At 40.9% G+C, this 18,241-nt stretch overlaps 2 protein-coding genes and 1 non-coding gene across 4 annotated transcripts; 2 read left to right on the forward strand and 1 right to left on the reverse strand.

Annotated features, from left to right (window-relative positions):
- Positions 1 to 6,487: 6,487 nt before the first annotated feature.
- dpy30 (dpy-30 histone methyltransferase complex regulatory subunit) lies at positions 6,488 to 8,086 on the reverse strand. The gene is made up of 5 exons (XM_030780790.1): positions 8,077 to 8,086; positions 7,309 to 7,349; positions 7,166 to 7,213; positions 6,859 to 7,010; positions 6,488 to 6,652 (listed from the first exon to the last, which is right to left on the reverse strand). Exons 1-5 carry the CDS (start codon positions 8,084 to 8,086, stop codon positions 6,580 to 6,582), a joined length of 324 nt encoding a protein of 107 aa, XP_030636650.1. The 3' UTR covers positions 6,488 to 6,579.
- A 141-nt stretch (positions 8,087 to 8,227) lies between these two features.
- spast (spastin) lies at positions 8,228 to 16,782 on the forward strand. Of its 2 annotated transcripts, XM_030779811.1 has the most exons (17): positions 8,228 to 8,716; positions 10,826 to 10,909; positions 11,342 to 11,425; positions 12,360 to 12,443; positions 12,794 to 12,969; positions 13,340 to 13,482; positions 13,796 to 13,889; positions 14,030 to 14,104; positions 14,331 to 14,402; positions 14,661 to 14,736; positions 14,904 to 14,995; positions 15,190 to 15,269; positions 15,445 to 15,487; positions 15,777 to 15,856; positions 16,048 to 16,118; positions 16,293 to 16,333; positions 16,633 to 16,782. In XM_030779811.1, exons 1-17 carry the CDS (start codon positions 8,368 to 8,370, stop codon positions 16,753 to 16,755), a joined length of 1,767 nt encoding a protein of 588 aa, XP_030635671.1. In that variant the 5' UTR covers positions 8,228 to 8,367; the 3' UTR covers positions 16,756 to 16,782. The 2 variants fall into 2 exon arrangements, with proteins under 2 accessions (XP_030635671.1, XP_030635672.1); XM_030779812.1 differs by lacking the exon at positions 12,360 to 12,443.
- On the forward strand, positions 9,061 to 9,133 carry trnak-cuu (transfer RNA lysine (anticodon CUU)). Its single transcript has one exon. It is a non-coding gene; the product is annotated as a tRNA-Lys (tRNA).
- Positions 16,783 to 18,241: the final 1,459 nt, after the last annotated feature.

The raw sequence follows: 18,241 nt of genomic DNA on the forward strand, positions 1-18,241 counted from the left end.
TTTACTCACTACTATTTTATTTCTCCCGACACCACACCGTTCTGTCCCACTGTACCCTTCACCGCTCTCCTCTGTTCCACACTGCTCCATTTCACTCCGTTCTATTTCCTCCGCTTTCATTTTCTCGATAGCTTCTTACATCAGAGCAAACCTAGACGCACAGTTTAACTCCCAAACGTTGTTCTCCGATTCCAATTTGTTCCCCAAGTGAGGTGTTTAGGACGTACAATGTGGCTATGGACTACCCAACTCTAGTGATGATCATCTGGAACTTTGGGGCAGTGGGAATGGTGTGTATCCACTGGAAAGGTCCTCTTCAGCTCCAGCAGGCCTATCTCATCATCATCAGCGCTCTCATGGCCCTCATCTTCATCAAATACTTGCCTGAGTGGTCTGCCTGGGTCATACTGGGAGCCATCTCCGTATACGGTGAGAGGAGGACGTGCTATCCCGACGCTGGCGCCGTGGAACTTTTCTGCCGGTTGTTTTTAGGCTTTGTATGTCGTAGTGTTGCGATATTGTGTTGGAATACGCGTTTTAAGGCGCTTGTCTTTTCGTAAAACCCCAACGTGGATCGTTTTCCAAAGTCTAATGAGTTAGATTGTGAGTCGCTCACAAATTTGCCGAAGCATCGGCTCCGTAAATTCACGAATTTTCCTTCAGGGTGAAACTCTGAACACAGTATATGAGACGCGTGGGTTAAGAGCTCTGAAAAACAGGTCTAATATGAGACCCAGAGAACTCTCAGGATCGTGTGAGAGAACACACATCCTCCAACCTCTTCCTGTTTACAGCGTCGAGTGGTGAATATCTGTTATCTGTTACAATCTGTTCCTCTCATCTGCCTGTTTCTTTTATTGTTAATGCCTTTGTGTCTGTTTTTATTCTCTTTCAGATTTGATAGCTGTTTTGTGTCCCAAGGGCCCATTGAGAATGCTAGTGGAGACGGCACAAGAGAGAAATGAACCCATATTCCCTGCGCTCATATACTCATGTAAGCTCTTTCAGACCAGAAACATCATACTTTTACTTTGTGTCTGTTTGCCTTGAGACATAACTGCAAGCACTTAATTACAGCCTGTTATTTACTGAATTGTTTGTTTCTGTACAAAGGCCTTGGTATGCTGTAGGCTGAGGGAAAAAAACCCAAAAAAACACACGCTATGCCACATTAAACGTGTGAGGTCTCTCTTTCAGCTGCCATGGTTTGGATGGTAGGAATGGCCCGTCCGTCTACAGCTCCGCAGTCAGCCAACCGAGACACGGGTTTTGTGTGTTTTTGTTTTTGTTTTTTCCTTTCCATTGTTAAAATTTCTCCATATGTGGGCAGCATTTTTATTTATTTTTTTTTTTACCACAGGCGTTTGAACGTAACATATGATAAATTGTGAAAATTTGCTCTTAAAGTGATGCCTTTCCTTCTAATGCTTGCGCCTCAGATGAGGAAGCGCCACAAAACGATGAGGGCGAGGCTTCAGAGAACGAGGGGGCGGAGCCTGAGAGCGCCCCGTTCCGTGTGAATAAGCAGAAGCAATTCAGGGGAGGAGGAGCCAGAGGAGGACCGTGAGTGGCTGAATGGTTTCCATCGTGACATACTCTCTCTAGCAGAATGACCCGGCCTAAGGCCTCGTAAACTCCGCTCATACACGTTTTGTTAAGGTGTTCTTCGTAGGTGTCAGTCTGTCTCGTGTTTCTGAACGTTGTTCTCCTTGCGTCCTGTACAGGAGGAGTTTAAATTAGGGCTGGGGGATTTCATTTTCTACAGCGTACTGGTGGGGAAAGCCGCTGCTGCCACAGGAGGGCGACTGGAATACCACCCTGGCTTGTTTGTGGCCATTCTCATTGTGAGTAAAACCATTTAAGTAACGATCATTAGCGCTTATGACTTCTCCCGCAAACAAACAAACAAACAAAACAAACAGTCAATAACGGCGTAAACATGCAGCAATGATTCATTTCAAGTCATTGTGCGAGAACTGTTTGAACAGCAGCGTGATTTCACGTCGTGCCCTTCAAACATCTGAAACTGAAAAGGAAAAAAAAGGTGAATAGACTTGATGTTGTGGTTGCGCAAACACCAGAACACTGATAAAGTTTCTATTGTTCGCAAAGTCGCAGTCTCTCCCGGGCGTGTCTAGTTTAAATACGAGAAGTCATAGAATGTAAAGGTGGAGAAATGACTTAAACACCACTCTTTTTTTTTCTCTCTCTCTCTCTCTCCTCTGTAGGGACTGTGCCTAACCCTCCTGCTCTTGGCCATTTTTAAGAAAGCCCTGCCCGCTCTGCCTATCTCCATCACCTTCGGACTGGTCTTTTATTTCTCCACCGACAACCTGGTGCGTCCTTTTTAATGGACACCTTGGCGGCCCCACCAGTACTATATCTGACACCCCCCCCCACCCCCCCCCCCCCCCCGCCACCCCGTCCAAGACAGAGGAGGGGACAGGCCTTTTTTTTTTTTCTTTTTTCTTTTTACGTTTTTTTTTTTCTTTGTCAGTTTGCCACAGTAACACATCAACACCATGTAGTCTGACTACAGCATTTTAAAGTGGAATATTTGAATGAGGTCTCAGTTCCCATGTGCGCTGCCAGAATAATGCAGAAAGGCCAAAGATTAACGTCTTTATAAAGGAAGTTATGGGATTTTATACGGGAGTGGATAAAAAAATAAAAAAATTCTGTGAGGCGACAAACACTGGAAGGTTTGCAGTGTTTCCCGCCTTGGGAAATTTTGGGAAGTTGTCTCATTCAATTATTACACAGCGGAGCCTCCCGGCTGTTCGTGCCGATACGAGGAGACAGCTTGGATTAGAGCAATTTAGTTCCCAACGTATCCGTGTCAGCTTATGTAGTGGGGAAAAAAAAAAGGTTCTCTGTTAATGGCTGCTGTTTGTTCTGTCCTTTCAAAGCATGGGGCCTTGTTTGTAAAAAATCTAGTGTACGGATAATGTCAAAATCACAAACTGTAAGTGAGTTCCTATCCTGTCTGACCTTACATATAGCATCTGAATAAGTGTTACAGCACACATTATACAGCAAACATATCTTCAAAAAAAAAAAAAAGACATTTTCAGGTCAGGAACAAATGAGGCCCCTTGGTAATCCTGGTCAGTGGTTGTCGTGGTTACCATCTGTGGAGTCACTCAGTCCTTTTGGCTCCTTAATATCCTTTCTTGTTTACTGCCTTGGTTAGTTTACTGTGCCATTGTGATAGTGAACTAACCAGTGATAACCTATGTTGGGAGGCAAACTGACAGTACATGAAACAGGGAGATTCTGTGACTGAAAATAATAAGTCAGTTGCAATGCTGCTGTATGATTAAAAAACAAAAACAAACAAACAAAAAAACTTAAGTCAGTTTTATGAAGCCCAGAAATTCCAAGTCCATGGTTTTCGCTGTGGACAGTATGAAGAATCAAAGTGTATACTAATTTCAATAGATCTTAGAATCATGATCTTGGGGGGGAAAAAAAAAAGATTGTCTTTTTAAGTGAAGTATGTGAAAAAGTATGTAAACTGTCCTCTGAAATAATAGCCTGTTCCATTTTACTGTTTGTAATGTTATACTATGATAAAAAAAACAAATCAGTAACTTATGCCACTGTCTACATAAGAGTCCTTTGCATCTTTTAAAGTCAGTTTGAAATCTCACCCAGACCGCAGACTTTTGTTTTGTTTTGGTTTTTTTTCTTTTCCTCATCCACGGAGGAGTTAGAGAATTTTTATGTAACGGGAGAGGTGCCGCGCTCCTCGGTTCCCTTTTGAAAAAAGCCCGATTACCCTGAGCCAAATCACCTCTCCTGTATTTTTCATATCATTTCTGCTCCTTTTGATTCATTTCATGAAAGAATGCTGGTCGTAAAAAAAAAAAAAGAAAATGAGCCCAAAGTGCACAGTCCTACTGAGAAAACACAACGATCTACAAGAACCCAAAAAAAAAACGACGAACGTGATCCCGTCAAAGCGGAGCGCCGACCCGCTGTTGAATGAAATGCTTTCGCATACCCTGAGAGTGAGTGTGATGAAACTTTTTACTGAAGAGGAATTCTACATATTTATATACCTATATATTTTATAGATGATGATGTAATTGTGATGGAATATTTCAACTGATTTATTGAGAAATATAGCTGCTCCATCGTAAATGAAACCCGCTCGCCGGGTCGTCTCTGTTATTGCACTTTACGGTTTTGCTTTTTTATGTGCTAAAAACGTAACTGATTTATAAGTATAATTGATTGGTTTCTATATGGGTCGTTTGGTGTCAGATCAGATAAGGTTGTTGCAGCACCGTCTTGAGATTTTTTCAAACCTTGTCTATATCACGTTTGGGTCCCAAGACCAAGGCCTGTAAAATATTCTGTTCAAATCCTATGTTTTCATATTTTTTTTTTGATACCATTTCATTTTTATGGCCTCAAAAACGCTTTATCTGGGCAAGCCGTGTTTGGGCATTAATGTCTTGACGAGTATTGTTTCTAGCCTCAGCAAACATTGTAGGATGGAAGACAAACATGTTTTTCTGTATGCCAAAACCATTAAAAGCCTGTACTGCATGCCATTTTATTTTTATAAGGCCCTAGATTTTTTTTAAAAAGTGCAAACTTCCTGAACGAGACTGATATTGAGGGTACTACAAACCCACATTTTTGCCCCAATATGATATCAATCATTATTTTTTCCGCAAATACAATCTTTTATTAATTCTTCTGCCAGTATTTGAGGTCTCTACCACCAATGGACATGAAGATACCATGACTAAAACAAGGCGTGGCAGCATATTTTGGTCATTTTCATAGGACCAAAATGGTATCTGGGCTCGCTGGTAGGAATGCAAAAATGTTCATGGAAATTGTTTGATGTATGGTTATTAAGTGCATTAAGTGCCAATGTCCTTCCGTTTTTCCTTCATACAAAAATAGACACAGATTTGAGAGATATTTTACCCATGGCAGTAAAATGTTTTTTTGCCTTGGTATCTCCATGAATATTGAATCCCTGTGTCATAGGAATTGTAAGAAATAAAGGATAAATATATTTTCAGCATGTTCACCGGAACAGAGGGCATTGAGATGGGAACTGTGTCTCGGGTAAGGTCCTGGATATTGAAAACAAGTGAAATATTTTGATGAAACCTCTGGTATAAGGAGGGGTAAGTGGTATCCTAAATGACCCTCTCAAGCCCCAGTGGGAGTATCTAAATGTGTAAAAGGTTGGACGTGTTTATACGTGTAATTTTACACCGTGCATGTTAGAGTATGGAACTTTCAGTTAGTACTGATATGCATGTTGAAACGTGTCCACACGGTGAAATCATTAGTATATGCCCCTACAAGCACTTTAGAATCAGAACATGTTTTCCTGTGTTGTTCATTCTTGTCCCCAAAATTTTATTGCCTGAAGTATGATGCCATATTTGGTTATATATTCCTAAAGGTAAAACAATTATTTTTAACTACGTGTATTTGTGAAGGGATTATGGAAAGACATTAGCACTTTGTACACTAAATGACTATACACTAAGCTATTTCCACATACATTTTAATGTTCCTACCAGCTACCTCACCTACCATTTTGGTCCTATGAAAATGACCATAAAATGCTACCACACCGTGTTCTTCTATTAACTTAATGTCCAATAGTGGCAGAGACCCGAAATATCGGCACAAAAATGAATAAAAGGTTGTATATGAAGAAAAAAAAAAAATCATGATTGATACTGTATGGGTGCAAAAAATGGGTTTATAATACCCTCGCTATCACTCTTGTTTAGGAATTTTGCTAATCTAAGGCCTTATAGAAAATCAGTAGGCATGCAGTACAAACTTTTAGTTATAGCCATTCGGAGAACATGTTTGTCTTCCATCCTACAAAATCTGGTGAGGCTCCAGGAATAATCCTTTACAAGACATTAATGCCCAAACATGGCTTCCCAGATAAGGGGCTTTTTGAGACTAAAAATAAAAAAATATCAAGGGCCAAAAAAAAAAAAAAAAAAAGAATAAAAACATTGGACATGAACAAAAATATTTTACAGGCCTTAGTTTTTGGACCCAGACGTTACATAGACAAACTCTGAACAAAATCTAAGACGGTGCTACAACCACTTTCCTGGATTCTGTCTGATTTGACACATAACTGTATTTACGTTTGGGTCGTTCTGTAGCTGCCGCACAGGAAATGAAACCTGCTCACCAGGTCATCACTGTGCTTTACAGTTTTATAGGGGTTTTTTTTTGTTATTCTTGTTGTTTTTCTTATGTGCAATAAAGTAACACTAGCATATTACAGGATGGTCATTTTTTTTTTTTGTTCATCAGAATTCCGCTAAAGGTGACAAAACACGTTTCCACATTGAACAAGAAACAGGACACTTCTCCACCAAACCGAGAGACACTCTGTTGCCATGCTTTTATTTGAGCTTATAAAACTACAGTAGAGAATTTCATAAGAGTGGCATCTGTTTGGCTAAATCTGAGGAAAGAAACAAAACAAACACACACACACACACACATGCACATACACACACACAAAAAAATAATCAACAGCCAATGAGCTCCACTTCTTCGGTCAGGCGCTTAATTTCGGTCCTCAAACTGTGACTTATTTTTCAGAAGGAACGTCGCTAAAAACTCGATTGGATTTGGTGGTCTGGAAAAAAAACCCAAAAGAAAAATAGAAACACATGGTTATATTCTGTGAACTTTTGACATATATAACATGTCTGAAAAAAAAATCCCCCAAAATGAGTTGAGTAAACGACTTACATTATTTGAGTATATTCATTAAGTGTTGTTTAGTTACTGCACATTTCATACGTTTTTTTTTTGTCACGCCTCTAAATCAGGAGCACACACCTTTCCTTCGCGAGCACGGATAACCCTTGGAGAAGTATTGGCACGACCGTCTGATCCAAGTACGCTCGTGTCGGTAGAGTCTGTAGAGTCTGCAAGTCCATCTTCTGTTTGGTGACTTTTTCTGCGCTGGCTTTCTCATTTTCCACTATCCTCTGAAATACAGGCACAACGTGTCCGGTGCAATACTGTGACAAAATCAATTCAAATCTCTTTCTCTCCATGTCACTGTGATGGTGTATCAGTGTGACCCCCCCCAAAAGTGTCGAGTTGTACTTATGTGTTTTCATGCCTGCAGTCTGCCAGATACCTGTATATTTTCTGTGAGGCCATATTCTGCGTGGGGGTTCTCCGCAGCCTTAAAAGAAAGAGGAGAACATAAGCAAGACAAATAACATCAAGCCACTAAGAAATCCTCTGGTCGACGTATATAAAAGGTTTCCGTCCACTTACAGGTGTGTGCCCCTCCATGCTCTGATCTGCGTCCGTGTGATCTGAGGGAAAACAAACCAACCAATAAATAATAATAATAATAATAAAAATAAGAATAATAATAATAATTAAAATGTAGAGATTAGACGACACTAACTGATGCAGTTTAATTCATATATAGCCTAGTTTCTAGAATAACGAGAGTTAGGTTCACCACGGCGCGTCAGCCGACCGAACACGCTAATTATTATTATCAAGAAATATAGTTTTAAACCTTTCACTAATGGCATTTCAATAACTGTATAAATGACTGGCCGGCTAGTGACTGCAGAAAGGGCTATTGATACTTCTCCCTACACTGAAGCTAAAAGTGAGGATTTCACACTCGCTATCGACGAATTCTGCACTGATTCGCCCTTTTCTTCGAAACGTTAGATACTGAACAAACAGATTTCAAAACTGGCTAGGCCATTACATTGCTCTTTGTTAGCTGCCGCTACTTTAGCTGTAATCTGTTCTGCCGGTCGGCCAAAAATTAGCTAACGCCAACTAGCAAAGAGTGAATGGCGGGATTCAATGGGCTAACTAACATAGCCTGCTAGCTAGATTGCTAGTCATGGTGGAAGTAGCCGTTGACAACAGCAGAAAATGCTACACTCTACGCAGATCTTGCATACATATGAACTACATAATGATAGAAGAGAATAGGTGCAAACTCTAAATATTTAATTATTAGTCTCCATGAAATGTTGCGTGAATGTTATACAAAGACAAGGGAACAATTCCTACCGTCTGCCATGTTTGTTGTTAGTTTCTACGCAAATTCTGCTTACGCTACGCTACGTTAGATACAGAAAATGCGCTGTCGTACTTTTACACGTTAATTTGGGGCGTAGCTACGTCAGCTTGTATTCGCTATCGTGAACTTCCGCTTTCATCTTTGAAAACACCCATCTACTGACTGATTCTTTGAGGTAAATAGGACAGTAGGGCAAGTTTGGAATTGGATGCTGTCGAGCTGCAAATCTAAAGATTACTCTTCCTCTAATTATGTTATGGAGGAGACACTGAGTCAGGTGAATGAATTCTATCGCTGGAATAAGAGTCAAAAAGAAAAGAGGCATTGCTCGAATTGGGCCTTCATCCGAACTAACGTTAGACATCTGCGATCAGGTGACAGTTGATAAGGAAGAGAAATATTACTTTTCATACCCACTGCTGGCTTTGTTTTCTGTGTTTCGAGTCCTGGTTTTGCATCTGAGTACTGTTCTTGCGTGGGTCTGCAAACGAATCTGCCGCACTATGGCAGCCAGACCCAAGGAACATGGCAGCAAGGAATACGATGACACGGGCGAGCAGATCCGGAATCATCACAAACAAGCTTTTGAATACATTTCAGTGGCTCTCCGCATCGACGAGGACGACAAAGGTATATTATAACACTCCATGTGCTGATCTAATAATACGAGTTAGGTTGCTGGGGAACAACCGAAGGCTCAGACTTTTCCTTGTTATCACAGCATACATTTTTGACACCAGACATTTAGTATATGCCTGTCTTAAACACATTTAGGACACACTGGTGTTGAAGATATTTAGGACATGCTGGAGTTAATGATATGCACTCGGAGTTGTTAATTATATGACCGGTACTAAACCTGCCTTCACATTTTAAAATGTGTAGCAGGTAATTTTTGAAAAGCATACTCTCTTCTACTGATAGAATTGGGGGCGTGTTCTTGAAAGTGCGTATGACGTACATCTTTGGTATCAGCCCGGCTAGCTCAGTCGGTAGAGCATGAGACTCTTAATCTCAGGGTCGTGGGTTCGAGCCCCACGTTGGGCGAGTTGTTTTTCACATTTTTTTATGCTGTATTATACATGCATCTGTACATGGTGACCATCAAGTAAGTGGAAAATATCATACATCAGTCATGAACTACCTGAAATTAAAAACATTTAGGTTTTGTGCTCTCTGCTTTCTCAATAAAATGCCATTGAAATAAAGATTACCATGAAATGAACAGTGCTAGCTGGCTCAGATTGGGGGCCCAGAGCCTCGTGATCCCCAACGGATCAATAGAGGCAACATGAGACTGATGCATTCTGACAGGAATTGTTCTGCTCGGCAGTGGAGTGGAAAATATTTGCCCCTCTCCAAAGTCCTCGGCATCACCGTTACACGTATTGAGCTACTGCATGAGACACTCCTAATGGTTTATTACAGAACATTACATCATCCTGTTTGCATTGCGTGCATTCAGTTGATGAAAGGCTTTACTGTAAAATGGACCAACTTGATGGTCCTATACACTGTCGCGTTCATAATGTCAGAAATATTTTTGTACTTGTCTGGAGAGGTCTAACCGAAAAATATGTTCCCATCATACAAGCAGTGCATTAATCTCATTACTTTTTTTATCTTTAAAAATGGTTGTGCTTTATCAACGACAATATCATTCTTTGTTTTTAAACCCAGTTCCTGTTACTGTCTCTGCCCTTGTCTTAAAAGCCTTGACAGAATTTCTTTCAAGTTGATATGTGTTTTTATGTCCATGTTTTTACAGTCTGATTGTTAAAAGAATGTTTTCTAATGTGTGCGCATTATCCGTTCTCTTTTGAAGTACACTGACTTGTTTTTGAGGCATGCATACACACACACACACACACACACACACACACACGCACCAAGTCATTACTTTACAGCTGCTAATGACCTATTTATACAGAACAGTTTAATTAGGTTGTCGATGTGCGTGCGTAACATCTGAAATCAGAGTATGTTGCGTCTCTGAAAAGCGCCAGACAAAATTATCGAACTATATTCTAGCATGTTCTCTCCACGGAGCAGAAATCCTACTGCTGACATTTAGCAGTATCATGTCATTTGAGCAGAAGAAGACATATGTGCTATTTGTAGACCAGCAGCTGTCATATCGGATGCACGGTGTCTCTGTGTAGTCTCATTGTTTTGGCAGTGAGAGAAATGCTTGTAACAGCACTGAACGAAGACCTTTGTTCACCAGCTTTCCACCAACTGAGCTGTAGGCCCCTGGACATATGAACTTTATCAATTCCTCTGAACACGTGTTTCAAAACCATCAAGCCTTGACCCAGGAGTATGAAAAATAAACTCAGCTGGTCAAACTTTGTAGGAGATTTATTGATAAAGTTTGTTTATATACCACAGTAATTTTACAGTTTTTCTAGAAATCAGTAATATTAAACTCAAAAGTACTCAAGGAGTTTCACTTTTTGTTGAATGATCATGGGTGAACGCTTGCCTTAATACAGTTGAGGATTTCGGTTGTATTTGAATTATTCGACAGAAACAAACAAACAAACAAAAAAAATATATATATGATTGCAATTCAATTTGAAAATGACGCTCGATGTTATTAATCTCTCCTCTGCCGGTCATCAACTCTTGCACAACTTCAAACCACAGGCACAGACAAAAAAAGGAAAGTAGGCCTTATAGCTGTCTCTCTGTTGTAAGGACTACCTTGACAGCGTGCCTCTCTTCTGTGTTGAACAGGCCAAAAGGAAGATGCAGTCCAGTGGTACAAAAAAGGCATCGCCGAACTTGAAAAGGGTATTGCTATTGAGGTTGTGGGAACTGGTGAGTTACCATTGATCGCCCCTGTAGGTAGGTTTAGCGTAGCCGCACCGCAGGCACAAAACCGAACAGTGAAAAGGTTTTTCCCTCTGTTCCCCTGTGAGAGATCTACGAGATCCCTTAGTCTTAAAGAGAACAGAGGTCAGTGCACTCACTGAGGAAAAAGGGTTTTTTTAGCTTTTTTTTTTTTTTTTTTAAAAAAAAGTTTTTTTTCAATAATTTTGTCCTTTTCCCATCATTTAGAGACAGATCAGTGTAAACTCAACAAAGTGGCTTCCAAGAGCTGTAAAAATGTTCTGTCCAACTCAGAGTAACTATCTCCTTTTAGAAACAGCCCTGACACAACATGTCAAACAAAGTTTACACAGTGTACACAGTGTAATATCAACATCTTGGACACACTGTTATCTTGATGTCTTCACTGGTATTTATTAGGAGAGAAGGCAGAAAGAGCCAGAAGGCTTCAAACGAAGATGGCCAACAACTTGACCATGGCCCAGGACCGCCTCCAGCTATTGGGTGAGTAGATGAAGTATGTACACCTTGTGTGATTGGTCAGCATCTGTAAAGTCTGGCTTTACGTTGCCATGGTGACCTCTCTCTGCGTTGTGTCTCTGACTAACTTCGAAAAGGGCTATATTCCATTTTAAATGGAAAGTCTACTTTCAGAATTAAATTTAACTCATGGTTAGGTTTCATTGTTGTCTGAGAAACCAATCTTTAATGAATTTACTACAGACTAAGGTTAGAGTTAGTTTTAAAGAAGAACATTTAGTATTGATGTATCCCAAATTTTGATGTTGTTAGGAAGTTCATACGAGAGTTTAAGGAATCTTGGGAGTTCAGTGTCGGACAACAAAATCAGACTGCAGTTATCACGTAGCAGTATCAGTACCAGTACATTGGATTGTTAGGTTATGAACTATGAAAACTGACTGGGTTAGGACTATGAAAATTGACAGTGTGCTCTATGTAGGGGCTAGGCCATTTATCATACTGATGTATGAATGCATCAAGCTTATGTGAAAATCCACCCAGTCTTGGCTGAGTTATCTGTGGGGGCACTGGTCAGGTCACAGCTAACTGTCAGCGTCTTTAGCCACCAGGGTTTGATTCCACACGGTCATGGTGCCTGGGGTTTGGTGTTTGATGTTTGGTGTTTTGGGGATGGAAACTGATTTCACACTGAAAGCGATTTCAGTTCAGGTTTTTTCTAGAACATTCAGCACTCACAAGACTCTAACTGCAAACCATATTTCTCGTAGCCTGATGCACATGACTTGTGTGTTACACGTCCTGTGTGGTTTCAAGATTATTTTAGTCTCTCCTGTAACCTTTTCTGTTTCATTTTATTGGGTATTTTCTCCTTTCGCTTTCCCTTTTTTTCCTTTCAAACTTGATTCCTTTTTTCCCCCTCCTGTGTTCTGTGTTGTGTCGTTGTGTAATCGTTTAGCCAAGCTGTGTTCAGGGTCCTCACAAACAGGCGTGTATACAAACAGCGCTAACCAGGGCTTCGCTAACGGGAACATCCGCTCAGGTGCGTGCTTTCTCTGCCCACTCCTCAGAGATAGCTGAGGCGTGGGATTGGGTGCTTTTTGGGGGGTATCTCGGATCGTACTGCTAACTATTAGCAAAAATCCTTCAAAGAGTACATTGAATAGGGCCAGAAATCTCTTGGGTGACATGAACATCCAACACACACAGGAACAGATACACACACTCTCTCTCTCCCCCTCGGCCTCAGAAATCTGTGATATTAGTACTGTGCCCACGGTACACATGGTCCAGGTTGTCCGTGCTTGGGGTCGAAGTTGTTTTGTGTTGGTGGGGGGGGGTAATGCGGTAATCTGTATGTGTGTGTGTGTGTGTTTCTCTTGCTATTTTAAGTCAGCGGCGCCGTTCCCAAAAAGAGGGATTCTCTCACCCAGCCCAGTCACTCCTTTCCTCGACCAAAGAACCCACCCAAAAACCCTTCCAGTGGAGCCCAGCGGTCACCCAGCTACTGTGGGCCGTCTGCTCCCAGCTCAGGGCGACCAGGTTCCCAGTTTCACAACACCAGTAAGGTCAGGCTGTTTCTTATGAATAATACTTCTGTTAGTTTTGAGTTTTGTTAAATGTTCAGTTTTTACCGTTCTTTATAGTTTTTTTTTTTTGTTTTGGTCAAAATGCAAGCCAAAGTGCACATGTGATGGACAGTGATTTTGCCCAATCCGCAAAATATTACCGACCAAAAACCAGAGAAAAAGACGAGCTGCAGTGGAAACAAATCTTTACCGATCCTTCTAGAATATTCATAAAAACACACATTCGATTTTTTTAGGTTTTAGCAAATTTGCGTGGCCAGCGTTAGCTTCCACAAGGATGTCACAGAACATCAAACCCAAACTACTGTTTTTTTCTTATGCCCCCCCCCCCCTTTCTTCTCCATCTCAGGGTTCAGCGGGTAGAGTCGGTAACAGAACAAACGGTAAAACAGCGTCGCCAGCATCCACTCCACAAAAGAAGAGGGATATGAAAAACTTTAAGAACGTGGACAGCAAGCTGGCGAACCTCATTCTGAATGAGATTGTGGACAGGTAGGAGATTAGAACTTGGGGCTGTGTTCCAATTCACTCCGTTGCCATTTATGTGCTAGTCTTCAGTATAGCAATGGTATAAGTAGTACCCTTGATAGGGAATGTTACGCCATTTGGCACAAGCTCTGTATCTTCATTCGTTACTTTTATACCCTGCAGTTGATATAAACTTCAGTGAATTTTTAGCTAGTGGTGTGACATGTTTTTGCTCTTATGTTTCTGTGTTTTAAGAGAGCGAGAGTGAGACATTCCAGTCTAACTGCACACAGTTTTGCTTTACAGCCCTGAAAGCGTGTAAATGTGTCTGTTGCAGTGGCTCTATGGTGCACTTTGATGATATTGCTGGGCAGGAGTTAGCGAAGCAGGCTCTGCAAGAGATCGTCATACTGCCTGCATTACGACCAGAGGTGAGCCTACAAACTCTGTGTGTGCGTGTGTGTGTGTGTGTGTGTGTGTGTGTGTGTGTTTAAGCAGGGAACTGCTTAGTCATGTCCTTAAGGGAACTTTCATGTGTCGTTTCGAATTGTTTACTTGTTTGTCTGATCAGTTGTTTACAGGTCTCAGGGCTCCAGCAAGAGGTCTTCTTCTCTTTGGTCCCCCTGGCAATGGGAAAACTATGCTGGTAAGAATGGAACCACAAAACAGTACACAGTATCCAGTTTCCGGGACCATCGAAAGAGTTCTTTGCATATGTTTGTTTTCATCAACTTGAAAAAAATTACAGTATTAGCTGTCTGAGAATGAATTTGAGATTGTTTTGAGGGAAATATCTCTCTTATGAAATATTTTCTTTTGATCAATGTTTACATATTAATTATTTACAATATTTACATATTAATTATTTACAGGCCAAAGCGGTTGCCATAGAGTCTAATGCAACATTCTTCAACATCAGTGCTGCCAGTCTGACTTCCAAATATGTGAGTGAACTCAAAGGTTCCACTGCTTCTGTTTTCACTGGTGTCAGGAGAGTTGCAAGGCTAAACTGGTTGTCCTCTCTCTCTCTCTATCTCTCTCTCTCTCTCTCTCTCTCTCTCTCTCTCTCTCTCTCTCTCTCTCTCTCTCTCTCTCTCTCTCTCTCTCTGTGTGTGTGTGTATGTATGTATGTGTCTGTGTGCGTCTGCGTGTGCGTCTGCGTCTGTGTGCGTGTGTGTGTGGGTGCGTGAATCGTCCTGTAGGTTGGTGAAGGAGAGAAGCTGGTGAGAGCCCTATTTGCTGTGGCCAGGGAGCTTCAACCTTCCATCATCTTCATTGGTGAGAAACCCCTTCAACACCCTCACAGACCACTACACGATATAATACTGTATATGGACCAAAAAAAAGTTAACTGACAAGAGAAATTACACACGTACAGGGAATTATTAAGTAGCTGTTGTTTGTCTGAGGTCATGTCTGAAGGTCATGTTTGCTCATGTGCTCAGATGAAGTTGACAGTCTGCTGTGTGAAAGGAGAGAGGGAGAACATGATGCCAGTAGAAGACTGAAGACAGAGTTCCTCATTGAATTTGATGGGGTAAAAACCCATTACACCCTGTGTGTGTGTGTGTGTGTGTGTGTGTGTATATGGAGCTGCACGTACTTGCGTTAATTTTTAGAAACAACCATGGTCATGAATGTGTGTGTGTTTGTATGTAATTTCACATACACACATTAATTTTAAGAAACAACAATGGTCATGGATGTGTGTGTGTGTGTGTGTGTGTGTAGGTGCAGTCAGGAGGTGATGAGAGAGTGTTGGTGATGGGAGCCACTAACAGACCTCAGGAACTTGATGAGGCTGTACTCAGGTACAACCTGTCACACTTAACCTCTGACCTTTTTAAACTCTAACCTCACTCTGGCATGAATAACCCTCCCCCCACCCCTTTTCTCTTAAAGAACAGTCTTCAACAAAAGTATATATTTTATGTCTTTTCGCCGTGATGTAAGGATCTCTAATCGTGCTCTCTGTTTAATCCTCAGGCGATTTGCTAAAAGAATATATGTGGCTTTACCCACTGAAGAGGTTTGTCTGACTGATATTAATTATTAAAATTAATTATTATACAGTCACTTCACTGTGTATAATAATTTCTGTTTAGTATCATTAGTATCATACGTGTGTACTCTGATCTCACAATCACGCATTTTCCCCCGTAGGTAACTTCATTTAATCTCAGTATGATGTTTAAAAGAAAGTTTCTGTACATGTAACGTTTGTTCCGGGGTTGTTTATTTATCGTAAATGTAACATTTGTTCTGGGGTCGTTTGTTTGTGCATGTATAATTTTTGTTTCGGGGTTGTCTAATGTCAGACCCGCCTGAAGCTGCTGAAGAACCTTCTGGCTAAACATGGCAGCCCTCTGAGTCAGAAAGAACTGGCCCAGCTTGCCAGGTATGCTCTCAAAAATCCCCCCCAAATGCGTGTCGATGTGGTGTCGATGTCGCGTTTGAATAACGGTTTTAAATAGCATACATAAAATAGTGAGAGGTGGTGTGGAACCTAACGGGAAAAAAGTGAGTTTTTGATGACATAACTCGACCGAACATAACATTTAAATCATTTCCGATATTTTGCATTTCCAGAATGACAGAGGGATACTCTGGCAGTGATCTGACTTCATTGGCTAAAGACGCAGCCCTCGGCCCCATACGAGGTCAGTTGAAAGTGGAAAAAAATGCTGCTTAGATGAATGTTGATTTGTAGATTTTATCAAACCTTCTAACGTCCAGTATGTTGGTTGTCAGTTAAAGATGTGACACAGAGACATATTTCAGGCATATTTCATCATACAGTTTGCATAATTCAGCTTTATCTATGCCTTTCACAGAGCTGCGTCCTGAGCAAGTCAGAAACATGGCTGCCAACGAGGTCCGATTTTCTTTCATACTTTAGGATAGTTTCATGAATTGGCAAATTTTTTTTTTCTTTGTTTAGCAGTTGGAATATGTTATTAGTTGTCAGCTGTAGATAAAGCTGCCAAGAACAGGTTAAATGAAGTACCTTCAAGTACGTTCTTTCATATAGTTTGTTGTTAGTTAGTCCCTCTCTGAGGTTTTGAGGATTCATAATATATATTTACATAAAGTCCAACCTATCACATCAATATATTAATGCTCTCTCTCTCTCTCTGTCTGTTTGTGTCTGTGTGTGTGTGTGTGTGTGTGTAGATGAGGAATATTCGGTTCTCTGATTTTGTGGAGTCTCTGAAGAGGATTAAGAGGAGTGTGAGTCCTCAAACACTGGACCAGTACATTCGCTGGAACAGAGAGTATGGGGACACTACTGTATGACACACTGGATCATATACACACACACACACTCACTCACTCACACACACACACACACACACACACACACACACAAGACCATGGAACTGTGAACTAGGACCCTTCCAACACCCAGTGGGTCTAAAACAAAAACAAAAAGGAAAGGAAAGAAGAGACTTGAAATAAACAAACTGTTCACAAGGCAGAACTTGCACTTGTCTCTGGCAGAGTGAAAGAGAATAAGGCTGGACCGGAAATTTTGGGAGGAAGATTTCTCCCGCGGAATACGTTTTGTCCGTCTTCCGTTCATTATTACATGGATGTTATTTGAAAATAATCAAACTGATACTCTTTTGATCTTTTGATTAAATCCAGGTGGTAGGAACAGGTTTTTTTTTTCTCACACATCTGGACAATGTAAGGACGGTGCAGGAAAAAAGTGGAGTTATTTTCCAGTATAAACATAGCAATGAAATTGCATAAGTGAAATTACTCTCTGGTGTATGATTAATCCGGCTTTCTGTACAGATTCTTATTCTCCCTTTAACTGAACCCTGGAGTAAATGATCTCATTCCTCAACTGCTGGCTCAAAATGGCCCACAGAGATCACGTAATAAGTCAAGCAGTTAATGTTTTGTGGATTTTTCCAGCTGTATAAAGTCGTTTTTCTTTCTTAATAAGCAAACCGAGTGTTCAGATTTGGCCCGGAGTGGAGGAACAAAGCATGTGTGTCTGTCCCTCTCTTTGGCTCAATCTTTCATTCGGAAAAACAGGAGAAATAAGTACCAGATCGGTTTCTGCATTTTTTTTCGCTGCAACTGACCCTCACGTCTCGTCGAACTCAGACTCTTGTTGGCTCCTACACTAATTAAATTGAATGCGTAATAAACCTAGTGTTCAGAGTGCATATATGTTTACAGGATTCCGGAGATATTCTCATAGATGTAGCACACAAACTGCGACTGGTCCAAAACGATTGTGTTGCTGTCGCATTGGAAAACGGTGCCAAAGAAACCGAGAGATGTCATATCGGTGTGCTTAAAGTGGTCAGTTCTGATTTTGACCCTGTAATTAATAATCCTTTGCTCTAACTATTGGGTTGGGGGTTGGGGGGTGAGGGTCCAGTATCACCAGAGATTGCTTTAAAGTGAACCGCCGACAGACCCAACTCATTAAAATTTACGAGAAAAATTCAGGGCTTTTAAAATACACTTAGTACCAAACATGAGGCAGTAAACAATATGCTGTTTTTCTCTATTAGAGCTTGCTGTGTCTGGATGGCTCTTTTGAAAACAAATAAATAAATAAAATCAAACAATTATTTGCTCAATGTTATTGGTTTGCTGTGTTTATGCTGCATTTGTACAGATCGTTTCAACGTTTCATTTAGATCAGTTATGACGAGATACTCTAAAAATGTCTCTTCCATGAGTGGTTTATCTACTTTAACTGTTTTTTGTAACTTTGGCAGTCTGCTCGGAACTCAGTTCATTTTGCTATTTGCGCCTG

This window comes from Chanos chanos, chromosome 7 (assembly GCF_902362185.1).
Source record: "Chanos chanos chromosome 7, fChaCha1.1, whole genome shotgun sequence".
Classification (NCBI taxonomy): domain Eukaryota; kingdom Metazoa; phylum Chordata; class Actinopteri; order Gonorynchiformes; family Chanidae; genus Chanos; species Chanos chanos.

What these genes read in the sequence shown, in the direction of transcription:
- spast (XM_030779811.1), top strand. Translation starts at nt 8,368, where the DNA reads ATGAATTCTATCGCTGGAATAAGAGTCAAAAAGAAAAGAGGCATTGCT. An exon ending in TGCCTGCATTACGACCAGAG is followed by an intron (nt 13,890 to 14,029) that starts GTGAGCCTACAA and finishes TTGTCTGATCAG; the next exon opens with TTGTTTACAGGTCTCAGGGC. An exon ending in GCAATGGGAAAACTATGCTG is followed by an intron (nt 14,105 to 14,330) that starts GTAAGAATGGAA and finishes AATTATTTACAG; the next exon opens with GCCAAAGCGGTTGCCATAGA.
- dpy30 (XM_030780790.1), bottom strand. An exon ending in GCATGGAGGGGCACACACCT is followed by an intron (nt 7,214 to 7,308) that starts GTAAGTGGACGG and finishes CTTTCTTTTAAG; the next exon opens with GCTGCGGAGAACCCCCACGC. An exon ending in GCCTCACAGAAAATATACAG is followed by an intron (nt 7,011 to 7,165) that starts GTATCTGGCAGA and finishes CCTGTATTTCAG; the next exon opens with AGGATAGTGGAAAATGAGAA.